The following is a 20,653-nucleotide window of genomic DNA, read 5'->3' as shown; positions in this document are numbered from 1 at the left end:
GTGGGGCAATGGATGTTGGAAGAAGTCATTCAGTATGGACTCGCAGCCCCAAAACTAGGAATAAATGACTATCGGTGAGTGCATTTCACCTCATCGGACACTGTATGCAAATATTGAGAGCTGTTGGAAATCGAACTGCCCCAATTTTTCACTGTGAAGTGTTGCAATTGGATCTCAATGTGGGGATTTTTGATCAGTGAAGCATACCTAATCCACCATCCAGAAGTTCCAACTAAATTCAAACCACCGATCCGATTTTTAGAGGTAAACAAAAGTATGCAAATAGAAAGAGTGAGAGAACTGAAAAAAAACATTTCATGCAGCAGATTATTAAAGCATTAGATATGATAAAATCCAAAAGAAATAGCTTATATTATGTTTTTTGTTTGAAGGAGATTTAATTAAACGGTCTTGAATAGAGACCTACGGCAGAAACTCCCTGGAGGTGACTGAAGTCCTCAAGTAGTTTAAAGTCATTCGGAACATCCGAGTCTCTCTCTCTCTTTTTCGGCGTAACGGTCCATTACTAGGTCATGTCTACAACTATCTGGCTTACTAGACTTATTTTACCATGTAGCAGGATAGTTAAAGTCCTGGCATTGGTCCGGATGGGATTTTATTCCGGTCCGTTCGTGTGAATCATACCACCAGATCGACCCGAACATCGGAGTAAAAACTCCTGAAATTCTTTGTGTCTAATCCGGTTTTAAATTGAAAACGCGATAAATATTACACATAGATTTACTGAAATATGTGAAAATCTTTCACTCTTTTCTCGCTATTCAATTCTGGCTTGGGTTCAAAGTGTACCATACATATTTCAAAACAAACCAAACAAAAAAACTACAAAGCACAACGGCAACGCAAACGGAAAAATTCGACCTATCTCACACACATGACACTTTCCCCATCGACAGCACAATTTCGTCGAAGTGTTCGCTGAAGTTTAATTTAATTAATCCGACCACGACGACGGATCTCCACACCCGGCAAATAGTAGCCATCAAGCGAGAAGCCATTCAACAAGACAAAAGGCTGGAAAGCCAAGCATCTTTCTCTCTCTCTATCTTCATGATTCATCTAACGTTTCCACAAGCATAAGATGATATCGATTGAACCCCGACCCGGAGAAATCGTAAGAACCAGCAACTAAAACCCATCTTCTTGTCTCCTTTCGCCGCTTCACACGGTGACTCTTGACCGTCACCAATGGGGGAAAAATGCGTGCATCTTTTTCAAGACCACGAAAGGGGAGGAAAAAAATAAAGTACGAATTTTTCTGCCGCTTCTCTGTCTTGATAAGTCTCGCCATGCCTTGGCATCCGGTTTGGTTGAGCTCATCCCGCTGTGGATGTTATGATATGGCGAAAGAGAACACCCAGCGCGTTTGTAAGACCTTTTATAAAGGAAACTTTGCCGAAAATGTAGCCATAAAAGTGTACTACCCATCATACAATCGTGTGCATTGATAAAGGCCTGCCCTGGTATGCCCTACACATTTCCTACTCTCCTATATATCATCCACGGTGGGTTAAATTCCAAGACGACGTTCTAGGGCAGAGTGTGTCAATTATGCTGCTACCGAATGCGCAACAGAGCGGGCAAAAGGCGAAAGAACTCGTACAAGTTCTCAAGAATTTATATGTCGCTGACAGCACGATGGTGGTGGTGGTGGTGTGCGTTGGGGTAGTAATAAAATTATCCAACCCTGGCATTGCACTCGATATGACTCCAACGCCCCATCGTAGCCGGGTGTTGTAGCGATAGAAATTGATCGCAATAAAGCTGGATGCTGCCGGTGTCGAGAGCCGCACAGAGAGAAAAGCATCAGTAATTGCACACGGTATACACGGGAATAAATCAAAATATTTATTGATCCAAAAGCATCGGCAAGACGGCAGGGACGGCTGGATGCGAACGAAGAATGAGAATGAATTTCGTTATCATAACCAATTGAAAGAGGTCACAGTATTGGCATTTAATATGGTTTGCTAATAGATGTGTTAATAAAGTGTACTTCGTTACAGTGTGGTTTCGTGACTAACTACGAGTAATGCTCTATTTCTGAAGTGTTTTAATGCAATTGATCCTCAGTGTTTTAAAATCAACTCCTGAAATCTTGGAACACAATCGCTGAACCTACAAAAACCGAAACACATACGAATTCGTTCAACAATCGAAGATATTTCCACAATTTGATTAGCATATTTCAAACCTTGAACAAAGGCAAACAGAACAACAAAAAAGTTTCGAGATTCGAGTTTCTAAAGGCCTTCTAATTAAAATACGTTGTTATCTCTTTCGCTCTTTTTCTCCTTCCTGTTTTGCAACTAAGTGTTATCACGAAAAAAAAGAAGCATGATCAGCACTCACGCGAAACCAAATTCGCGATCGCTTTCTGCCGCGATGCAGCCAGTTTACAGATTTTCCATTTCTTGACAGAGAACGCGTGACGTTCCTGAAGAATTTGTTTCTTTTATTTACAGTTTCTTCTTTTTCTGATAAGGTTTCCGCCGGAGTAGCCGAGCGTGAAACAACTGGTTTTCTGAGCTGCACTGTGGTGCTAATGATGATTTCACATCACTCAGTCGGAAGATGTGTTAGTTTCCAACATTCCGCTGACAGTTGTGCTATGGCTTCAATCGGACTACAGATGACTAATCAGCAAGATCGTGCCATACAAAAAGACAATTACATTTCAACGAAAGCTTGTAATACTGCGGGAGACTGGTGTCGTGTTCTTTAAGAATCGCTTAAGGTTCTTAGCCAGTGTGGGCGTTCTCCTTCGCATCCCAATGTTGGATGTGGTTAATGCGGGGGTTTTGACGGTATATCATGCTTGTTTCTCGCAAACTTTCTCCAAACACGTTCAAATGAACAAACCGGAACGGCAGCGATTAAAGAAAATTAAAACCACATACACCTTCGCATGCGATCCGGATGGGGCAAACCCTTACGGTTACATCCCACACCGGAGGAGCAAATCCACCCTTCCGGCGCTTTTAAGCTGCTCCTGCTTTGATGTACGTATCATCGCACAACAAACACGCACCGCCCTCCCAGGCGCGATATGGTGTGAAGCGACGGTAACCGAAGAAAATGACTGTTTTGTTGTTTGTCTACCGCTCCACATGTTGCTCCACTCCAGTTCCACACGCATGGAAAAGTTCTGTCTTGAAATGACTCACTGCACTGGCAGACGCATCCTCACCTTGAACGGTTACAACAAACAACACTTGTATAAATGGTAAAAAAGTTAACAAAACGGTACGAAAACATGCAAAAATTTCATCATAATTTCATGGACCCTCGAAAACCCCCAACGTATCATAAAGAAGATTCGGTAGTTTGATGTTGCCTTACAAGCATTCACATACTCCAACTAAATCATTTATAGAGAAAATGTTAAAGGCATAGCTTTGTTTAAAAAAATACTCGACGGAAACCTTTCAAAGTTTTGTTTCTCTTTTGTACACTGATGTCTGACAGCAGTAGTGGAAGCCCCATGAAAACTAGGCTCCCGCTTGCTTTACAACAGGATTAGTGTCAGATTAAATGCGTACCCCCATTTTCACCCACATAACTGTGAAGCAAAGAGCTCATCGTAATCATAACCGTGTGCAGATAGAAGAGCAAAAACAGCAACTTTTGTAGTTCAACAACGTGCTGTAAGATAATAAATTAATCTTTTGCCAGCAAAACAACAACTCTACTGCAAGAGCTGTACCGGGACTCTATTGAAGTTATAGACATCAGTAGTATTTCAAGACATCTACTGCGGTTACAGTTAAGAATCATGGATAGTATGCATGATCTATGATTAATTACACCAGGCACTATATATGATAGACAAACGTTAATAATTTCCTCTCTATTTTACTACGTCAGGACCCCTTGGCCTTGATTTTGGGCTTCTTCAACATTATTGATTCGCATGTTCAAGAACGCTGAATGCTTTCGTACGGTCGGATTAAGAATTTCCAGAGACAAACGCCACTATCACTCAACTATTGCCAGACCCCAAACTTTGTAACATTCATGATGGTGGAATAGATCTAGAAATGTAACAACATTGTGTATATCCTTAGTTCCAACGCATAATACCTAGATTATAAACGTTTAATTAATGGTTAACACTAACTGATTTAGTTGACAAACTATGCAATATATCTCTTCCCGTTTCCCGTAATTCTGACACTCGACAACTCTCTTTAAATAACATATTTGAACAGTTACCCAAAACTTTTCACCCATCAGCACCTGCTTCTATCTCTTTTGACCGGCTGATAGCATCAGAACTACTAGTGACAAAGTTATCTCCAAAAATCTTACTTCATGCGACAAAACCATCAACTATCTACACCGACATCCTTTCCACTTGCCATGTTCGAGGTTTTCTTGTCTGCCGTTGCTCGACCACAACGAGAGTTTTCACTTGGCAACTCACTAGAGCCGGCGTTAAATTCAGCTTCAATGCAGAACATCCAACTTCAGTCGCATGCAACAAAATCCCAAGTAAGAAAAAAAGAGATAAAGCAAAACCTCTGCAAACGAGATACTTTTGCAGACAGACTTTGCTTACGGTGGTTCTAATTTTCCCACCTTGTCTGTGTGTCTGCTTTCCTACATTCATTCTGAAGATCCTGCTAAGGCAAAGAAGAACACAGTCTATACGTCGTTTACTCGTCCGAATCGATGCATTATAAACTGGCTGTGTGGATAAAGCATCACATCCGTCGTAATGCCACGAAGTCGATCCTTTTACGCTCATTGCGGCTAGAATGCATTTGAAGTGTAACCCGCATTGCACAGAATGATCAAAAGACGGGCGGAACAGAAAAGATAAAAAAACACCGAAAATCGTTAAGCTCAAGTAACACTTAACTCTGGTGTGTCTCTGTCTGGTGTAGCTTTCAGGGCCAACCTTACCATACTCAAGAGTCTTTAGAATTCTGTTAAGGTCAAAGCAATGCACTAAAAAGGGGTAAGCTAACCGCCAAGTCCGCCGGTATTGCAGCATTATGAAAAGCTTTGGATGAAAAAAGCACATCAGAATGAATGTATAATTTCTACGCTAGAGTAAATTGGAAAGCCTTTTAGCACACTCATCTTCCATCCAGTACAATGTTTTGCATGTAACAATGAAAATGGTTGTTGTAGATCATTTTTCGCAACGTTCGAAAATAGAGTACCTTCATGCAAACTACAAAAATTTGCGGATTAGAGTACACATTGTTGAATTTTCTATAAGCAAACATAGTGTAAGGGAACAGAATATAGCGTATTATCAAACGTGGATGATAACATTTCTTTGAAATACTAAAACCTTGACGGTGCTGACCAGTTACTTCAAGGTTTTCACTTTTAACTAGCCGAAACTGAACAAACTCAGAAACACAAATAAGTTCTACCAACAAATGAAAAGGTTGGAAAGATTCAAATAACAGTGTTACCAGTCCTAAAAGGTTCTAGTTGTCCCAGTCCCATTCCCAAACATCTTAAATGTTTACCACCCTTTTTCCCAACCCCTTCCGCCGCGAAACTCTGTGGGTGAAGACTAAAAGTTCCTCTTGCTTAGACTATGCAAATCAAACCTCCTTCGTTCGTATTTAAATTAGATCACGCATCAAAACAAACAACACAACCATGCCAATATTGAACGAGTCCCCGTCGGATATCGTTACAGAACCACTCAAACATTGCGAACGGCAAACAAATGCAGAAGGACACCCCAATCAATGTGCGTGTATCTCTCAATAATTTCACCCAACCGGAAAGCTATATTCAATTCTAGAACCTTCGTATCCCCCACAAAAATGTAACAAACTAAAAGAATCACATCAGAAGCACACATTTCCCCGGCCAAGAACCACTTGATGTCGTCAAGTGGCGTTTGCTGCGGTGGAGACCTTTTCTCCCTGCGGAGGGCGATTAACATTAGCCACCAGCACACACAGTGTGTATCGTTATCGGAAAAGGTAAATGTGCTCCGCAGAAGTTAAAGTGTGTGCGTGTGTGATTAGAATGTTCTGAACTGGGCAAAGGGCTGGCACACTGCCTGCTGAAGGAATTACGAGCGTTTTACGGCAGTGAATGAAAAGTAACGGAAGTAACGAGGGGGAGTTGTTTTGTTGCGTTTCCATTGTTTTGATCCGGCCATTCTACTCGCGGAGTTATGTGCGAAAGAAAGAGGCAAAGTAGACAGACGTTGACGTTGGTATGTTTGGCGTGGAAAGCAAGATGCAATCCGTGGCATATTTAACAAGAAGGTAGAAGTAGGCGAGCAGAAAGCAGACGCTACGGAGAGACGTTTATTTACGCCAAAGCGGCGGCTTCCGTTTCCGATTCCCATAGCAACGATATTTTAGTGTTGGATTGTATTTTCTGACGACCATCGTTGCCATCGTAATGGCGTGGCACGTTTGTACTTCATTTTTATAACTACTGTGTGTTATTCTAGACGAAATTATACGCAATTCGGTAGCTTACACGCATACACTTACAACAATCATTCGTTTTAAATTGGAGAATTATTGTATTCCCATACATTTTTGGTTACGTTTTCGCACAAAACTTTAGGAACAATTCAAGGTTCAACAACAACGGTGAAAGATGGCAATGACTAACCTGTTTTTTATCAGCGCGCCTACAATAAAACCTCTGCGTTTGTTCACACAACCACCGATGGCGTTATTCCAAATGCACTTCTTTTATTTTCGGCTATCAACACTTTCCACAAACGCTTCACTGCACTGCTAGGGCGCTTAGGCGCTTTTAAAATGGTTGCTGACCTGAAATCGAAGGCAGATTTTTATGGTTAAAATGGCACCAGACGTGTGTGTATCCACGCGCGCTCTATCTGTAGGCTCTATCGCATCTACCACCACCACAATTCTTTACTTTTCCCACTGGAGAACGGGGGAAAATAGTTAGCAGCAAACAAATCACTTATCAACCGCGGTATTGATTCAAATATTTCCCTCTTTTCCAACTCTCGAAGGACTTGCTGCTTCGCGCAAATCCTGCGTTACTTTGCTTTTTCTTCGCCAACCTACTTCACAACACCACACCGCTTTTTTCGCAGGGAGCAAGGTTCACGAACACACAATGGTTGCTATAGAAACGGCTTGCCGCGTTGGAAATAAGCTACGATATGGAGAAATGCTAGCCAGCTGCTGGGAACAAACCTTCCGCTCGCGTAGAAATCTAGAGAAAAACTGTTCTTGGCACGGCACGTTGGTGTGCATGCCAGCGCGTTGTGTTTTCTCCGGGATGCTTCCCTGGGAGCAATTTGTACCCCGCAGCTACCAGTTTCACACCGGCTGACTACACCAACTGAGCGGTTCTTGACAAGGTGTCATTCCTATCTCTTTCGTACATTCCACAACGCTTGTTGCCTTCTCGCTCTGCATGAGCATTGCCGAGTGGTTGCGCTCGCCCAATTTTTCGCTCCACATTTTCTATATGCATCTCCGTCATCCGTTGTGTCCGTTGTATCTGTCGCACTCATCTGAGACTTAAGGCCGGTGTACACGCTCATGACATGACATTTGCAGAAATTTATTAATACAAACCAGTTTGCACAGTTATATCGTTGTGTGTAAACACAGTTTGCGCAAACTATTTGGCTTGCAGCAAGTCAACATATTTAGCTTGTGCTTTAACTGTCTCATACAGACATACACAGATAAATTGGAGCGTGTAAACGCGGTGTAAACGCCAAGCCCGCAAACTCTTGCAGGCGTATTGGTTTAGTTTATTGATTTTTTAATCAAAGCTTTTTATGATCCTTAAATAACAAACTACTGTAATGAAAAACACGAATTGTTCAAACAAATGGAAAGAAAGTTTAAAAAAAATAATATTTTCTGGCAGCACTGCTAGCACATGCTGCTGAGAGCGGTCATTGTTTATGTTTATCTGCTGCGCTGCTCCATCTTTACATAACTGTCAACATCAAACATGCTGAGACCGAATCACCGGCTACCCTTAATTTTACAACGATTTCGTCATGCTAAAACGCATTGGGTAAGGTATAAATGCTCCGGAAATGGTGTAATACATGAAACTTTATTTTGATGTTCGATTTCCTTCCAGTCCGAACTGCAAAAGAAACAGTTTCCGAAGGACCGTGCGTTGGAAAACTTTGACGATTTTTACGGTTCCGTGTTCGGCGCACGATGGAAAAACATACGGATTGCCCTCCAGTGTGAACACAAGTACGTTGCGCTGGTGAACCAGTTCGGAGACACCGAGGAAACCATACAGCAATTACAATCAGACGGTGCCATTAGTTTGCGGGATATTTACCTTGCGAGGAAAAATAATTTGGCGGAGGGTAATCAAGAGATGTTCGCCGGCGGGAAAGTGTTTCAGATGGAGGAACGTGTTGCAGCATTCCGAGATAACCGAAAACAGTCGGAAAGAGATAATCTTTACCGTCCTGATCCCGCTGCTGCTCCTAACAGCATAAACACATCGGACACAGAATATGACCGCATTTCATCATCGGAAACAATTGAAGCAGATGTGGTGGATTACAAAAAATCACTGGACAAGAGCTTAAAAGATGATTCAGAAATTGACTACCAACGCTTGGTTGATCCAGCCGTAGGGTCAGCGGCAGCATTGCACGAGTTCGTTCCAGCGTCCAAGCTAAAAGGCATGGAGGATTACGTTTTCGAATCGGAACATTACAAATATTACAGCAACAGCACGGATTTCCCGCTTAAAATTGAGATGGAAGATTCGTTCAATATTCCGGAACAGTTGCACCTATACACGTATGAACGAGCGAACGTTTCAACCTTCCGAGGCCCTCGCAAATGTACAACCGGAGTTTTATCACACTTCCTGTTCGATGGTGCTTCCTGTTTACCACCACTAATCCTTGATGTCCAGCCGGGAGAGCGAGTGCTCGATGCATGTGCAGCTCCGGGTGGAAAATCGCTCCTATTGATACAAACCCTGCTTCCCGGCACGATGGTTATGAACGATGTGCAGGAAAATCGGTGTAATCGAATCCGTCAACTGATGCGCCAGTATTTGTATGATTTCGATGAAAAGTGGAAACAAAAACGTTGCTTCATTACCCAACGTGATGCACGCAACCTGCAAGAACACTCCATGTACGATCGGGTGCTTGTGGACGTGCCGTGCACAAACGATCGCCACTCGGTGATGGAGAACGATAATAACATTTTCAAACCGTCACGCGTTAAGGAGCGTTTACGGTTGCCGGAAGTGCAGGCGGGTATATTGGGTAACTGTTTGAAGCTGCTGCGACCGGGCGGAACGTTGGTGTACTCTACGTGCAGCTTGAGTCCTGTGCAGAACGATGGTGTCGTGCATATGGCTTTGAGTAATGTTTTTAGTGACGCGGGATTAACGTTTACGATCAAGTAATGTATTGAACTGGCATTTATCAACATCATTCATCATCGTTTATGTTAATATTACTTCACGTTTTACAGGGATCTAAGTCTGATGATGCAACCACTGCAGGACATCTTTAAATTTGCCAATCCATCAACACTCAAGTACGGGCAGCTGGTGCTCCCTTTTCTACCGGCCAATTTTGGACCGATGTACATCTGCAAAATCGTTCGAAATGAGTAGCGCTGATGAATGTGTAAGCGGATGGTTGATTTATTCGTAAACTTATAGTGAATGAAGATTTATGCCTTAAGTTTCTTTTTCTTCGGTTTGGCTGCGATTGGTGCTGGAGCTTTGAATACGGTACTGAAAGAAAGAAAAGAGGTAGAAAAACATTATTTCCGCACATGTTGAATGGCCTTTCGAGTTTGCATTGAAGCTAGTCTTACTGGCAAGTGGTACAGATGGGACTGAATTTACAGAAGATGGACAAACACACGGAACAAACGTAACCGATGTCGATCAGTTCACGATGGCAGAAACAGGCAGCACGATAATCAACCTTTACCGGCGGTGGTAAAACGAGCTTGCAGCGCATCTGCGGATCGGGCAGGAACACCCACTGAAAGTAGAATACAGTTAGAATTATTATATCACTAGAAATAAATTTAAAAGCATGCTTACCAAAAGATACTGAAGAAAACCCTCCAGCTGCTCCAGCCGAAGGTACTGTCCGCCAGTAATATCGCAACCTTGCTGCAGCAAACTAAGTGCCTTATCGAGCGCACAAACATCTATAACGACACCCTGCTTCTGTGCTGTGAAAAACACATTCATGTAAGTCATGTACTGTGAGGCACACTCGTTACTACCCGTAACCACCAGCACTCGTGCGTTAATTTTTGTACCGGGTACTTTGTTGCGATTTATCTGCAAAGAATGTGAGGGCTGTAGAATGGTTTGAAACCCATTTCGATTGTTGAATTACCCTTGCAATGTAACACAGCGCCATTGACATACTGCCGGCCAAAAGGGATTCCGTTGGTGTCGTTAAAGGTGGCGCAGTGTTGATCAGGTTCGCTAGCTTCTGTTTGATAGTTTTCTCTACCAACGTAAACACTTCGTACTGGCCATCAACCTGTCGGATGTCGAGCGGTTTTCCTGGTGTCGGGTACAGGAATTGTCTGGAAAACAATTGGTATTAGAGCTAAGAACAAAACTGCAAGGTTTACATGTTCCCTTACGTTGCATGATGATGGCAGGCTAGTACCGCTAGCTTATTTTGTGCCTTTTGCATAAGGTGCGCATTTGCAAACGCAACAATCGAGTCGAGGCACTGCGTGAGATTGTGAGGTTTTTCACGAATTATTCGCTGCGAAGGATTTGTATCGAGTACAATGACCAATAAGCTGGCATCCTTATTTTCTGTAAATAATGGAGATTAGCACAAAATTAGCAAAAGATAGGGATAATTGGAAGAAGTACGTACCCTCCATCGTGTTATTCTGTCGGCGTATCAACTTTGTTTATTTTCTTTGCAGATAGTGACAGTGACGCCTAAATTACGGTTCCTACCAGGGATAATCGCGCTGACATTATGGCAAAATAAAATAACTTTAAACGTTCGATAAATGTTGGCCACGCTAATTTTGCATTAAATTTAGCATTTGAAGAGGAAAAAAGCTTTCAAAAGATTTGTTTGAACCAATTCAGCTAGAGATAAATCAGCTGCGAAGCATTCCCACTGTTCGGGCAAAGCTTAAGCTGCGTACGTGCAGCACACGGATTCGGCTGAGTACTTTAATAAAACGTGCTACGCAGCCAAAATAGAGCTATTTAAATTTGTTTGATTTTTTTTTTATAAATAATTTCTCATCTTATTAGGTAAAAAACACACAAACCTAGTGTTATTACTCTTTGTAAATGGTACTCACAAAATAAAAACAATCCTATTGAATGAGTTTGAATGTTGTTTATTAAAAAATATGTAAAAAAAACTTTCTATCACATACTATTGCATGCTAATGCGATCTGGGACAAGAGTGTTTAAAACAAACGCGATCGTATAAAAAACTCTGGCGAAATTTCAATGAACCCCATATTAAATGATAGCTTATAATTAACGCTTTAAATTGAAACAAATGGGAAGGTAGCTTAAAATCGACATATGAACGCATATAAACCCAATCCCACTTTCCAAAGGCAACATGAAGCTTAGCGTGAATATTCTAATTCTATTCTGTTGCTGCTCGGAATGTGTAGCGTGCCTCAGTTCGAACAAATGGCCATCCCACTCCAGCCGGAGTTGGACGTTAATGTTGGCACCGCGAGAAACTCTTGTGGCTTTTGATCATCTTCAAATGATACCTGCAAGTAAAGCACAGCGGTTACTTCAAGGGAAATCGCTATAAAGGTGTGCAGGAGACGGTACCCAAGTGTTCTGCAATAGTTCCCGATGATGTTGCGTGTCGGAACATATTTCCGTCAAGTCGGAGTTAAAGTCGATCAGCAAGCTGCGACATTCACCTTCATCGCGCTGCTCGCTGTCGGCTGCGTTGGACGCATTTTTACGCGCCAATTCCTGGCTCCCGCTCAGCTCCCGCTCCATGCGCTGCTCCAGATCCTTACGCTTGCGTTCCGCATGGAACTGCTTGCTTTGCCAGATCTGGAACGCACGCTCGAAGCTGCGTGCCACGGTAAGCGTGACGGTTTGGGCCATTTTTCGCTTCTGGCACAGGAAGGCATGGCACACGAGCGGTCCCTCGAGATTAATCTCTTCCGCCGTACGCCGGAAGCACATCTCCTTCACCTCGGCTTCCGAACCGAGCGTGCAGCCAACGAACGCGAACACATGGTCATGGTTGGCATCGGCCGAACAGTACGAGATTTGGTAGATCGACACCTGCAGCAACGTTTCCCCAGTGCCGGTGTCGATCATTTCGATGCCTTTCGGTGAGATTGACAGCGAGACACGTTGCAATTTCTTATTGCCTGGAATGAAAACAAAAATGAGATGAGGTGAGCATTTTGGGGGATTTTGGGTGGTATCACTAACCTTTGGCTGCTGTTATGATGCTCTTCACCGCTTCCGCGGTCGCATTCTCGGACCGTGGCGTCGGCACAGCAGTGTTGCCCAAGTATTTGACACTGTAGCTGATGGCTTCAGTCGAACCGTCCTCGGGTTCTTCGTGATTTTCGGAAAAGTCACGGATACTGTTCGCCAGCGCGAGCTCTTCACACAGTTCTGAAAGAAATTAGGGAAATGCATTTGAATTTAAAGGTGATAAGTTCCAATTAACAAAAAATAAAAAATATGTTAAAAACTCCACTGCAAAAGAATCGATTCTTAACGCCAATTATGCTCTCCTTTTATCGTTTGCACAACACCAACTACCTTCGACAGACATGTAGCGCATATTATAAATGATTTGAATATTAATCACCCGCCGGTCGCTATCGTTCCCGTTCGCTATCGCGCTGCTGTGGCTTGTAAATCAGGTGCAGCTCAGTGCAGCAGATTGACTGACAGGTTTTCAATAAGAAATTAAGGTTTCCCTTCTCTCTCTCGCTTCACCAACAGAACGACCCGTTAATGATAACCGTTTGCCAATCCCAGCCGGTGCCAGCCGGTCGCGCCGGACATTGCAGACTGATACAGCGTGTGCAAGTACAGCGTTGCATAAGCATCATCAGCTGCAACTTATAAGCTCTTATGCTGCTGGGATTCGCGATAGCAGAAGCTTCATAGGGGCAACACTCGGTGAACACTTTGTTGCACGCTTTAATTGAGGATCGATCGCGCGTTAAGGTGCTATCGGCAGCATTCTAATCGCAGACCTAGTTTGAGCTATTAATATGCAAACGATAATGATAACAAACCAGGATAATGAGTTGCAATAAGCGTGGTGAAAGTCGTTCCATATCAGCACGTTTATTTTTAACTTTATTATGATATTTTTATGTCATTCGTGGAAACATCGGTGGTGAAGTTTCATCAATCTTCGAAGAAAGTAATGCAGAAATGCTCTATTTTTCGCAATATTTTTGAATGAAAATTAAGCTTCAAAGGTCCATCATAAGATATTCTTTACAGATTAATGATAATTTTAAGAGTCAACTCAAAATCGGAATGACTTACTTAAAACTCTCTTAATCGAAGGTTGAAAACACTTTTTAAGGAATCTATTGAGATTCATGGACTTTTTGATTGACTCATGCGAAAGGAAGGTCGACTGATGATTCGAATAACTCTTCACAAAGGACTCATATGAATTGCTCTTTTTTCAGAATTAAAATCAGTATGGATTTTCCAACATCCATCTTTAAAGAATCTTTACAGATCTGTTGGGAATCGACTCATCGACTTATAAAAGACTCATGTGAACGACTCTCTTAACAAGATTCGTTAAGCATAGCAGTAGTTCGAGGTAAAACTAAGATTATTATTCTCTTTTTATATTGTCTATTCAATTATCGTCTACATTGACTCTGTTCTTCAATTTTCCAGAAAAAAGTCCAGAAAAGAAATATTTCTAGTACATAAATACACAGAAAACAACGCTGCGCTGACCGCTGAAGCTTTAGCCACCATAGCGCGATTAAAAAAACATCTCTCCCTCGTTGACCTCGAAGCATCGACGATACGGTTGCAGATACTATTGACTCCTGGTGGTGTCCCGATAAGCAATTCCTGAAGATAGGCCTGGAGCGTAGCAACAGCGATCACACCCGCTTGTCGACACAGTGTTGAGTTTAATTCTTCACCGATAGCTTACCCATCATCCGCCGCTTACAACGGAACCCACCAGAGGTGAACAAGCTTAAGTTAACCTTAACCATCACCAGGTTCGATTATCAATTTGAGGCCAGCGACTTGCGGCAAAATCATCGTCGGCAAACATCGACAGCTTTCCATCGATCGCAACCCCGGTTGTGGGCAGCCAACAACCATTAAGTGGCGTTACATTACATCGACTGAAGCGGGGCCCCGCCGTACGCGGTGTTGTACCCGATTCGGGGAAGCTCCAGGGAAAGCGCACGAATGTGCAGCAGAGATATCTGCTAATGAACTTACCGAGGGTGGTGGATAATCTCCAACCCAGACGCATAATCATGGCCGAAAAAAAGCCATCCGAAACATTTACGAGGCTTGCGGTTACGTTATGTTACCGCGGGCGTTTATGAATTTCTCCACCATACGCAATGGATGATGCATACACATTTTTCTCGCACACAACGGCGCAAACGGTACCGCAATCGATCGGCCTTGACGGAAGATCAATTGCGAGGTAAACGGTACAGAATGCGACCCGGAAGTGGCTCGAAGGCTGCCCATCAAAATGGGTGGAAAACTGGACGCACCACAGAATGCTTAACCCATGCACAGGCGCACGGGAGATACGATTCGTGCAACTATCCTCGCCGATCGGAATTGAATGCGTTATGCGATCGCGGTCGCGTCAGCGAAACCGTCTTCACATTTTAAGGTGATTACGCTAGCTGGGTGGCTTAATACCTTGCTTCGAAAACCTCTAAATTACGCGTTCACGGTTCACCTGGCTTAGTTTAATAAGTTAAGGGTTTGCGTCACGAAAGAGAATGTGCGAATGGTAAAGTTCGATGTGCGGGAACACAATCTATTTCGGTTTCGGCTTCATTAGTTTAAATGCATTATTTTAGAGTAGAAGTTAATCTACCACGAATCAAAAATAAGTTTGACAAGTCTAAAAATGGCTCTTGAGACACTTGAAAATTAAAGTGTTTTTGTTAATAGCACTCTCGAAAATCATTTTTCCCGATTTCCGATCTTAAATACTTCAAAAGATGAATTGTCTTCAAGAGCAGCTTCTAAGCTGTTTAAGAGCTGTTTTAAAGCTACAAGAACTTTGAAGCTGCCTTTAACGCAAGCGCAAGTATTTGAATTCTGACATTCAGAATAAGATGTTTACTTAAACAAATAGCACCTAAACTTTAGTTTACCACTTGCACTGAACTCTCACATTCGAAAAGTGCCAAATTGGGCGAAAATAAAGATCGATAAATTAGCATCATTACGGGCAATTTCATGGTAAAGCAGTCCAACAATTATACCGTCACATGCATTGTACGCGCTATACTTACTCTTGTGCTTGGAGCTATTTTTCCAAATGCTCTTGAAGAAGGCCATTCTGCGATCGGTGCGAGTGTTGCCGCGATGAAGGACGCCGGAAAACAGCACCAACTGTCAAGACCACACAGCAAATGAAAACCACCGCTACACCACAGAGGTTATCCTTCTCTTTCAGAACAGTTTATCGATGACGCGTGCCTTAAGTGCATTAAGTTGTAAAGAAAAAGCTCCTCAACCCCCTACCAACACGATTTGGTCACGTTTTGTGGCGAAGGAAGGTTATAAGTGAGATGCCTTTTTGTCGTTTGCTTCTTGCTCACTAATGTAACCACGCGTCACGCGTTCACTTGTTCGTGGCTTGCTTAGATTTAATGAAAAATCACTTTTCAGCACACACGCGCACTGTTCGATTCACTATGGTGAGAAAATTCGATCGCAACTGCCCGCTCACGTAGCAAACGATCGAATTGGATGGCCAGTGCAATGGACAAGAGGCGCTGATCGGATCAATGCATGTGGCGGTGCAAATGGATCAAATAAGCCACGATACACACTCAAACGCACAACGGGGTGGCTCTGGGTTGGGTCGGAAAGTTTCACTTTTAATTTATGGACTATAAATCAATGGAACTCCACTGGTCAGCTTCGCACTGTTGCACCGTATTTCATGCTGGAGCAGTGAGTAGCAGTGAGCTGGGGCACCTCGGCTTTTGCAACAGGATCTTCGTAACGCGCGCGAAATGTGTCATCTAGATGAATGTCTAGACATTGACTTTCGTTGTTCTGGAAGTAGACGAAAATATCTTTTAATAATGCATCCTTAATTTTTCACACACTTCACCCAACTGAGACACGAGAACACAAGAAGGAGTGCGCTTTACACAACTCAATCAGATACGGCACTCGTCTAACTGCACTTGGAGACAAGGTTCAATATAGAATGGTAGAATCACGTCTCCCTTCACCGTACGGAAGTAATTATTTGCAATGCCTTCCCTTCCGATCACGTACCAGGGGGCTGCAATTACACCGTCAAACGACTGAAGCGACGAATAAAAACCTCACCAGATCATGCTCGCTTTTGCTGGACAAGAACAACTGTTTGCACTTTGCACCATCGATCCGTCGTGCAAGATCGCGCTGAAGAAGAGATCCCGGTCAGATTAAGAATGTCACAACAATCTTGCAACGATCAGCCTGACCCAACAGACCGAACACTCTGGAATCGAGACGACCCAAACGTACACTAACCAATCTCGGATGGTCCAATCGAGGGAGGGAAGTTTGCTTTTACCACCCACCCTCTACCAAAAACCGTTTGCTTACCGAAGCGTGATCGCGCTCACCGTACCGCAAGCGGCAAGTGGAAAACGAAAGGAACACGTGCCTGGTGGAATCCGCAACCGCTCGCTCGATCTACGCACACACAAATCAAGCGCCGTAAATAAAAGCTCACCTCGCAGGGAAAACCCCCTTAAATCTTAACGTTTTCTTACTTTACTTACCGTTCGTGATCGTTTCGTTTTTCCCGCTTGCGGTGCAAAAAACAAACAGTCGACAGAGTTTTGGAGAGTTGGAACGCGAAACACACCGACGGTTCCGAAGCGTGTCCCTACGCGTTGACGACCGATCGTACAATGATGGATGCTGCGATTTTCGCGCGAACACCCTCCGCTGCACGATACGGGGTGGACTTTTCCGCGTACACTCACACACTCGCGATCGCGCAGCTACTAAGATGCATCTCAATGTTTTGTTTGTATTCCTTCGGCCGCTTTGTCTTTCTCTCTCTTTCTGTACCGCTTTTGCAATTACACCCCGTCACACCGTATCAATCTCTGATAGCAGTTTGTTTTATTTTCTTCCCTACTCCATTACCATGTTTCCTTTTGTGGGTAATGTGGTAACGTTCCAGTCGCAGTGATCGCGTTGCGTGAAGCATTCTTTTATGATTTATCCTTACAAATTCCTTTTCCTATTTGCGAGTGAATTGTCTTTCGACAGGGTGTTTCTTTTTGAAGTTTTTAAATTATTATTCAATAAAAATAAATTATTATAAAAAATACAGGATTTATACTTTTTAAATGCCCAAAGGTTCCAAGCCTTTTTTCAGTACTTTCAATAAATAACACTGCAAACAAGCAAGAAGTTCCTTTACTGCAGTATAAATAGAAAAGTGTATTGATATCCCCAAGAGCACCGAGTACAACTTTATATGATAGTTCGAACATTCGACATTCGATCATGAAATTCCTGAGGCATTGTGGCATTAGAAGGGCACTAAAATGGCCCTTCGTGCACTTTCTGTAAACCTTGATGGGCAGACTGAAGGGCTGTAACTAGCTAAAACTTTTTAAGTGAACATTTTATTAAATACATTTAAAACCAAAATTGATAGTTAATTGATTAGATAATATAACAGCATACATAAAAACCTACAAACTCCTACAAAACCTACAAACTAAGACATTGACAATAATTAAGATTTTCCCTGGTCTTGTATGTTTATTTGTTAAGTTTTTCCTCATTTTGTTGGAATAATACTACAATAATTGCAAACCTAATAGTAATGCAATAAAAGTGAATTTTAAGCCATTAAGTAATTGCACACTTATGCTTCTGAAGTAGTGCAATAATCTCCAACTCCCGCTCCAAAGCACCCGTAACACTTCCTTCCCTAACCCGTGAAAACCAAATACACGCACAGAGGAAAGTGTTTGCTTTATGGTGCATTTGGAGGGAAAGAAAACAGAGCGCCACCACAACTTTAACTTTCATTCGCACGTTTGCAACCTCGCACCAATTCGGTTGCATAGTTGCAAATGGCCAACGGAGACGGCCCTTTAAAGCAGGAACCGGCGAACGGTGTGCGAAGGTGCGCGCGTGCGAAGATTTCCACCATCGACGACCATAGAGTCACAAAGGGGTTTCCACCAAGTTTAGCTTATTTACTATGCGATACGACCCGAGCGGTTTCCGCATTAGGTGACGCAATCGTGTGCCACTAACGCATGAAGAGAAGCAACAGTTACAGTACGCCGGAATGGAGAACGATTCCTGATGCGATCGTTACAGATTGATGGGGAAAAGTGGGAAAAATTGCCTTTGCCATATGTGGGATTAGGGTCTAACGAAAGGGCGCCACCGCTTCCAATCAATCCATCAATCAAAAAACCTTCTCCCATCGCTGCTACTTGGACGATGTCGTGTGCCCGTGTGCGGGAGAACTAGAAACGGAACCAAACGGGAGCGCACCGTTTTTGCAATTCTTCGAACCGTCCAAACCGGTCAAAGATCATTTTCCTTCGCGCAGTGGAAACCCGGTGGGGTGTAAGGTATTATTACTGCTTTTTTTTGCTGCGCTCCTTCATTCCTAGGCACATGCACCGGTCTCGTGCACTCCGCGTACTCCTTCGTACACGCGCTACGGATGCACAATTATCGGTCTTTGGCGCGACCAAGGCCGTCACTGTCCTGTTGGCGCTGTTCGCCATTATCAGTATACGGGCATGCGTTTCTTGCAAGTGATTATGCACTCGGTGGATTTGTAAGTTCGTGGAACAACTACGCTCCACCATGCCATGAGTTTGACTATCCACAGTTCAACGGAAGTTCGACAGAAGTGCCCATCAATTGCGGAAATTGGATAACTCAAGTTCGTAGTAGATAACTAAAGAAGAGTTAAAATTAAAACAATTCCTTCAGATTCAGATTGCCCCTTTTCCACCAACGTATCAATCGTTCAACAACTCCCCCCGCAAAGTGCGTCGAACTAGTTCTGAGCTGATTAAATGCTTCCCGCGTAAAGTTGTCAAACACCCCGCTCCGGATGGGTACGCTATCCTACCGGATTGGCGATGGTGTGCCACGGCACATACACTCACAATTCCCTCTCTCTCTTCGGTTCGAAACACTCCGTTTTACTAGAGAATGTTTTTACTAGTTGATGCTGTTTCACAGTTTGTGCATTACATGAATAGTTAAGCAGTGAACACTTGCTGCCTTACGTACGTGCATGCGTATGCTAGTGCAATGATCACAAGATTTTCTCCTTCAGCAGTGCGTGCTGCTGATGATGCAATCGGAACAGTAGATAAGATCATCATTAGGCTTGGGTTTCTTGCACTGGGAGGCTGCACCAGTTTCCGGATCAGCATTACTCGTGGGGACAACAGCAAATGGGATTGATGAGTTGGCGTGTTTCGTTGTAAAATGAAGCGATAAGTAATGCCTTTGAAGAAGGCATTGTGGCGTACGTTGCAAATAAGGAAGGGTTTATTAACTACATGAACTATATGCAACTTCTTTTGTTTAAATAGCATTAATAAACTGAACGATATCAATAATACGCTCTGCTGAATCATCCCTTCAATCTATCGGTTGCCTGTACGACGTTCCTGCGGGCGCTGCCTGCTACCTTTAAAGGAGCTCTTCCACGATCGTTTCGAAATTATCGCTAGTGAACAATGGCTAATGGTAGGTAATTTTGTCGCATGTCCCTGCCGAAGGCCAACCAGGTCGGCGGTTATCGGAAAGGTGATCGAACAATGATCTTGAAGGTGTGGCCATTTATGAAAGGGTGATCTTAAGCGATCTTGCTACCAAGAGCAGATGAAGTTGCATCAGAATCATTGGTTTAAATACGTACGCGACCGATGAGAAGTAAATACGTGGAAAAAATGATGCAATACAGATGAAAAACAGATAAAACTGCATCTAACGCAGGCGCAATATATGATATTAGAGTTTTGATCTAAATGTAATATACACCTCCTAAGCTACCAATTCACTTCCTTCATATTTAGTCTTCTGAGTAGCTCGGCGAAAGTCGGAAGCCGTTTCAACTGGGAAGAAACACATTTTTTTATAGTCAGAATTTTGTTAGTAATCAAAATTAAAAAACATATTACGCATAGCTTTGAACACTTTGATTGATTCATAACCTTTTTATGATTGATACCATATTTATGATTGATTCATAAATAGCACGCGCAATGAGTAATATGTTTTTAACTAATTTCCTCCTTTTCTAGGGAAATCCCCAAAAACCCCAATTGTTTTATGAAAGGGCCAAAAGGGAAGATAAGGCGCATGCGTCTCCTTTATATCACAGCGTGTATTATTAGTAGCAACACTGATCGCTAAACGTGATCCGAATAGGGGTTCTCT

At 43.0% G+C, this 20,653-nt stretch overlaps 4 protein-coding genes across 5 annotated transcripts in view; 1 reads left to right on the top strand and 3 right to left on the bottom strand.

The window, feature by feature from the left end:
• Positions 1-7,207, bottom strand: part of LOC128305701 (CD63 antigen) — a 59,358-nt gene extending 52,151 nt beyond the window's left edge. Inside the window, exons 1-2 of one of the 2 annotated variants that reach the window (XM_053043281.1) lie at positions 7,188-7,207; positions 6,628-6,791 (exon numbers count right to left, since the gene is read on the bottom strand). The gene's annotated coding sequence lies outside the window, so the exon portion shown is untranslated. Of the gene's footprint in view, positions 1-6,627; positions 6,792-7,055 lie in introns of both variants that reach the window. The other variant, XM_053043280.1, reaches the window with a different exon arrangement.
• Positions 7,208-7,939: 732 nt separating this feature from the next.
• LOC128301971 (5-methylcytosine rRNA methyltransferase NSUN4) lies at positions 7,940-9,618 on the top strand. Its single transcript, XM_053038661.1, has 3 exons — positions 7,940-8,028; positions 8,098-9,401; positions 9,474-9,618. Exons 1-3 carry the CDS (start codon positions 7,963-7,965, stop codon positions 9,616-9,618), a joined length of 1,515 nt encoding a protein of 504 aa, XP_052894621.1. The 5' UTR covers positions 7,940-7,962.
• LOC128301972 (general transcription factor IIH subunit 3) lies at positions 9,604-10,927 on the bottom strand. The gene is made up of 6 exons (XM_053038662.1): positions 10,865-10,927; positions 10,620-10,800; positions 10,364-10,559; positions 10,060-10,305; positions 9,825-9,997; positions 9,604-9,741 (listed from the first exon to the last, which is right to left on the bottom strand). The coding sequence occupies exons 1-6, from the start codon at positions 10,869-10,871 to the stop codon at positions 9,678-9,680; spliced, it is 867 nt and encodes a 288-aa protein (XP_052894622.1). The 5' UTR covers positions 10,872-10,927; the 3' UTR covers positions 9,604-9,677.
• A 328-nt stretch (positions 10,928-11,255) lies between these two features.
• LOC128304044 (low density lipoprotein receptor adapter protein 1-B-like) lies at positions 11,256-15,814 on the bottom strand. Its single transcript, XM_053041167.1, has 4 exons — positions 15,496-15,814; positions 12,431-12,619; positions 11,807-12,366; positions 11,256-11,742 (listed from the first exon to the last, which is right to left on the bottom strand). Exons 1-4 carry the CDS (start codon positions 15,539-15,541, stop codon positions 11,644-11,646), a joined length of 894 nt encoding a protein of 297 aa, XP_052897127.1. The 5' UTR covers positions 15,542-15,814; the 3' UTR covers positions 11,256-11,643.
• Between the last annotated feature and the right edge of the window lie 4,839 nt (positions 15,815-20,653).

This window comes from Anopheles moucheti, chromosome 3 (genome assembly GCF_943734755.1).
Source record: "Anopheles moucheti chromosome 3, idAnoMoucSN_F20_07, whole genome shotgun sequence".
Taxonomy (NCBI): domain Eukaryota; kingdom Metazoa; phylum Arthropoda; class Insecta; order Diptera; family Culicidae; genus Anopheles; species Anopheles moucheti.
The sequence above is the reverse complement of the archived record's forward strand: the minus strand, read 5'-3'. Positions and strand labels throughout refer to the sequence as shown.